Source organism: Cyphomyrmex costatus, unplaced genomic scaffold, assembly GCF_001594065.2.
Source record: "Cyphomyrmex costatus isolate MS0001 unplaced genomic scaffold, Ccosl1.0 scaffold4466, whole genome shotgun sequence".
NCBI lineage: Eukaryota > Metazoa > Arthropoda > Insecta > Hymenoptera > Formicidae > Cyphomyrmex > Cyphomyrmex costatus.
The window spans coordinates 1-5,100 of record NW_017278712.1 but is presented as its reverse complement, the minus strand read 5'-3'; the positions used below and the strand labels follow the sequence as shown (position 1 = coordinate 5,100).

Below are 5,100 nucleotides of genomic sequence, written 5' to 3'. Positions count from 1 at the left end.
GTTAAAAAGATTTGAGATTTATTAGGGGATGTTTATTAAAGGTGTTTCTATGTTCTGTAGTTAAGGGTAGTTATCGTAAGGGTTATTATATTCTCATCCATGAGTTATAAAGGAGGTATGTTTCATGCATCGGTTATAAAGGTTGCAGTTAGTAAAAAAAGGTAGTTATAATTTCTGTGGATAAGGTAATTAAGATGTGGATAGATTGTGGAGGATGTTCTCAGTGTGTTAATAATATAAGATTATGTGTTTCAGCGTTTTGATCTGTTGCACGAAATGGTGGTCTCGTAATGTCGCACGCTGATTGGTCGAGATATCTAAGTATCAAATAATTAACTTAAAAGTGTGTGAAATCATAAAATACATGTGTGTCATGGCCTAGAGGCTTTCATATAAGCTCTCTGTACAATCTAAGTGAGTTTTATAGTATAAATAAGAATTTCAGGAAATGGCGTGTTTTGATTGGTTGAGAGTGTATGACATTAATTATTTGTTATAAAAGTATGTAAAATTGTTGTAGTACGTTTCAGGTGATTCTATATAATCCATTTCTTACAATTATTTCATAATATTCGCGATGTCGGTATGTAATGGTGCGTTCTGATTGGTCGAGAATCTCACAGTTTAACTAAATATTATAATATTAGGTTTGTTCGCGTTGCATGAACTTTCTGCACTTGCACTCTAGTGAGTTTTTTAGTTAATCTAGAGAGTGCATCGATTTTTGAAATTTTAGCTCGAACGACGAAGTGCAATTTTCGCCTAACCTGCTGACTGTGTCGTTGGCTGACTGCGTCTAACTGCTTGCCCGGTTTCGAGATTTCGAGGTGGCTTGAACTCATATTTTTGTTTTTATTCATATATTTGAACAGAGTATTCTATTTATCGTGTAAAATGGCAAATTTAAGTGAAATATTACAATTATTTGATATCTCCGATGATGAAGATGAATATTTTTTGCCTTTTGTAATTCCTGATATTTCTTTAATATATCCACCAGAAGAACATTGTAAGTATAAAAATATTTTACAAAATCTATTTTCAATAGATTTAGCTATCTAGAATTTTTAAAGAATTGATTTATATGCTTTATTTCAGGTTATATAATATTATATTTACTTGAACTTATAAATGTACAACGTGTACATCATAATAAAATTAATAATTACAGAGAACATACCGTCAGAAATTATATTAATGTTGATTTCACCATGCATTTTCGTTTGTCACGGAAAATAGCTTATGAACTTATTTCACGCTTTGAAATATCACACATTTTTACATCATTGCAAGGTGTTTTATTATAAATACTTTAAAGTACTTAATTTGTTTCAAGTCAATTTTACGATAATAAAATATTCATTTTTATTTAATTTAAAATTATAGAACATGCAGGATATGCACCAATAACAAGCGAAAAACATATCTTAACTTATTTGTGGTTTATTGGTCATGAGAGTGCAAGCTATCGAGATGTATCTGATCGATTTAATGTTACAATAAGTACATTGCATACAATTATATCAAGGGTAACAAAATTTTTAATGCAACTTGCACCACAAATAATAAAATTTCCTACGTTGGAGGAAAAAGAAGCAACGAAGACATATTTTTTGCAATTGAAAGGATTTCCTGGAATTATTGGTATATTAATAAAATGTATTTCTTATATATTAAATTGAAACATTTATAATCATTTTTATATAACATTTATTTTCAGGCTGTGTAGACGGTACACACATAAGAATTGACAAACCACAACAGGATCACGATTCATATATCAATAGAAAGCAATATTTTTCTATTCATATGCAAGCAACTGTTGATCATAACATGAAATTCATAGATGTTTTTATTGGCTATCCAGGATCCGTCCATGACGCAAGAGTATTTAAAGAATCTCCTTTATACGAATCTCTTCAAGAAATTTGCTCAGGTTAGCAGTAATCGACATCAATATAATTTTTTTAAATTAACATCAAAATAAATAAATCTTATTTTAGATGGATCTTACTTACTTGGAGATAGTGCATATCCATGCTTAAGAAATTTAATAGTTCTATACAGAGACACTGGACATTTAACTCAGGCACAAAGACATTTTAATCAAAGATTAAGTTCATGTCGTGTTAAAGTTGAAAACGCAATTGGTTGCTGGAAACAAAGATTTAGACAATTATATCATTTTAAGTTGCGAGATATCGTGCGTATGGTGCAAATTATACATGCTTCTTGTGTTTTACATAATTTAGCAAATATAGATGATTTAGATTTCTTAGAACCTCCACGTAACGATGAGTATTCGGATCCAGAAGCAGTAACAATACACGTTGAAAATGATGAAATAATTGATGGAAATCAGCATGGTCGTGAATTGCGAGACGAATTGTGTCGTCAACTATTTGCACGATAATATAACTAATATTATATTAAACTACTTTAATACTTACTTAATTTTACTTTTATATTAAACTACTATAAAATACTTTATAATTACTTTATTATATCACATACAATACTTTCGTTATACATAAACTATATTGTTATTACTAATTGTGTTTATTATACAAAAACAATAATAAATGTAATTATAATATTTTATCACAATGGTAACATATTTCTTATGATAATTATACATATAATTAACACACAAAAAATTAAACTTTGAAATACACAAAAAATATTGCTTGAAAAAGTTCAGAAAATAAAGGATAAAGATATTTAGAGTAAAAAAATTACAGTTTCCAAGAAAGTTTGTAATAACGGTCTTTTTATAACTGTGCAAGATACTTATTACAATAATGACGTTCATCTCAGTATATGATTTTCAATAATGAGTTTTGAAGTTACACAAAGAATCGAAGACAAATTTTATTATAGTAATAAAATAAAATAATACCGATTGAGATACATTAAAGATTCACTCTATGGATGCTTATCTACTTTTCTAAAATCTTTATTTTTCTTACTTTACTTTTATTATAAACTATATTGTTATTACTAATTGTGTTTATTACACAAAAACAATAATAAATGTAATTATAATATTTTATCACAATGCAATGGTAACATATTTCTTACAATAATTATATAATTGACACACAAAAAATTAAACTTTGAAATAACAAAAAATATTATTGCTTGAAAAAGCTCAAAAAATGAAAAATAAAGATAACCTAGAGTAATTGACTTATGTGTCTAAAATAATAAGACGTCTCTGTAATATATACGTGTAATATATATCTCTGCAACAACTTGAATAAAATTTAAGTCTCATTAAACTTAAAAAACTTTAAGAAAATGAAAAATGTCAATGTGGGTTACTTATATGTGTATCCAAAATAAAAACAAAATATTTTTGTAGTGCATCAAAGTAAACCTAACAGTCTTCGTTAAAAAATTTTTTGGTAATATCTTTAAGAAATTTATTTCTTTCTGCTCGTTGGCCATTGGTTATAGCCCATTGCTCTCTTGCACGTTTCATAAAGTCTTCTTGAAGTTCTTTAATACGTTTACACTCTTGAAGTGTTTGCGATTGAATATTTTCATAATTTTGTCTTTCATTTTTCATTTCCGAAATGAATGCATCTATGGCAACTTTACATTGTTTTAAAACTTCGTCTGATTTATTCGTACGTGATGTAACTTTATGTGAAAGTTTGCCTTTCTTTAATGTATCAATTGAAGTATCACTTGTATCTGTTTCTGCTTTGCTGCTTGATGCCACATCAGAATTGCATTGTGTGTTATTAACTGAACAATTTGACCTACATTAAAAGTATATAAATAGAATATATTTTTATATATGTATTATTTGTATTATATAATATTTTACTTACAAAGTGTCATCTGTTTCATTGGAATAATTTTCTTTGAGCACTAATCCATTTCGTCCTGATAAAGCAAGTGGTATTATATTATGTTTTTCTCCTAATAATTCTCTTAACTCGCTACAATGTAGAAGATATTTATATTATTAACATAATTTTAAATTATTGTTTTATAATATCTACATATCTAATTGTATCATATAACATAATTTATTTATCACTTACGTTTCATATTTGCAAGTTGTTCTTGCTCTACCAGTTTTTTTATTGTTACTGACCATATTTTTATATGATCGCATCAATGATTTAAATTTATTTTCCACTTGTAAAGGAGTTACTGCATAGCCGCTATGAAGCATTTCTTCTGCTATGTTCTTCCATAAATGTTTATAAGTTTTTATTTTTCTTGTATTTACTAGATCTTTTTTACGTTTGTAAATATCTAGAAATAATTTTGTTGTTGCATCAGTCCAAAGAAAAGAAACTGATGTATTTTCATTTTGGTCATTCTCTTTATTGCCCATCGATTGTGTCTCTTCAAATGATGATTTAAATAAATCAATAATGATTTCTGTATTGTCAACAGTAAAACTCAGAGTATTCTGAGAAAAGTCAATTTCATCAAATTTTAGTTGATAAATACTTTCATCTAAATAGAAAAAAATATATTAAATAAAAAATATTTTTATAAATTTATCGTTATAGAATATATTGTTGTAAGACGTGTTCTTTACTGTATATAAGCTAGTTGTATTTAATTACCTTCAATTACACATGGTACATATCCATTATGATCAATGATTATATTTCCCGTGCTTTCACGGTTTAAAAATCCATATTTTTTCATTGTACTATTTTTATTATAAATGTAAACTAGAAAAATTATTAATAACAAAGTAACATTAAAATAATTAGTATATATTGAAGTAACTAATCAAATTTATTAAAATTAATAATTCTAACCTATACTTATCTCGACGGCGTTCCGTAAATTCCCACTCTTTTATGAATCTTGCACCTTTGCTCTTCCTCAAGACCAAGGGCAAAAAGTGTTGCCCAAAGTGTAACTGCACTGGTAACACGAACAGCGATTATGACATCATGTCCGGCAACAAAAACGAGTTAGTGTACACTTAGTGCAAAAGTGTAAAAAGTTCATGCAAGGCGAACAAACCTATTGTTAAAAATCGTTGAACACATGTTGTGTTTCTATCGAGAGGCTTCTATATGAGCTTTCCTTGTAATATTACATATATTTATAATATAATTA

At 27.4% G+C, this 5,100-nt stretch overlaps 1 protein-coding gene across 1 annotated transcript; it reads left to right on the top strand.

Annotated features, from left to right (window-relative positions):
• Positions 1 to 1,473: 1,473 nt before the first annotated feature.
• LOC108777578 (putative nuclease HARBI1) lies at positions 1,474 to 2,413 on the top strand. The gene is made up of 3 exons (XM_018544502.1): positions 1,474 to 1,644; positions 1,721 to 1,936; positions 2,004 to 2,413. Exons 1-3 carry the CDS (start codon positions 1,545 to 1,547, stop codon positions 2,411 to 2,413), a joined length of 726 nt encoding a protein of 241 aa, XP_018400004.1. The 5' UTR covers positions 1,474 to 1,544.
• The last annotated feature ends 2,687 nt before the right edge of the window (positions 2,414 to 5,100 follow it).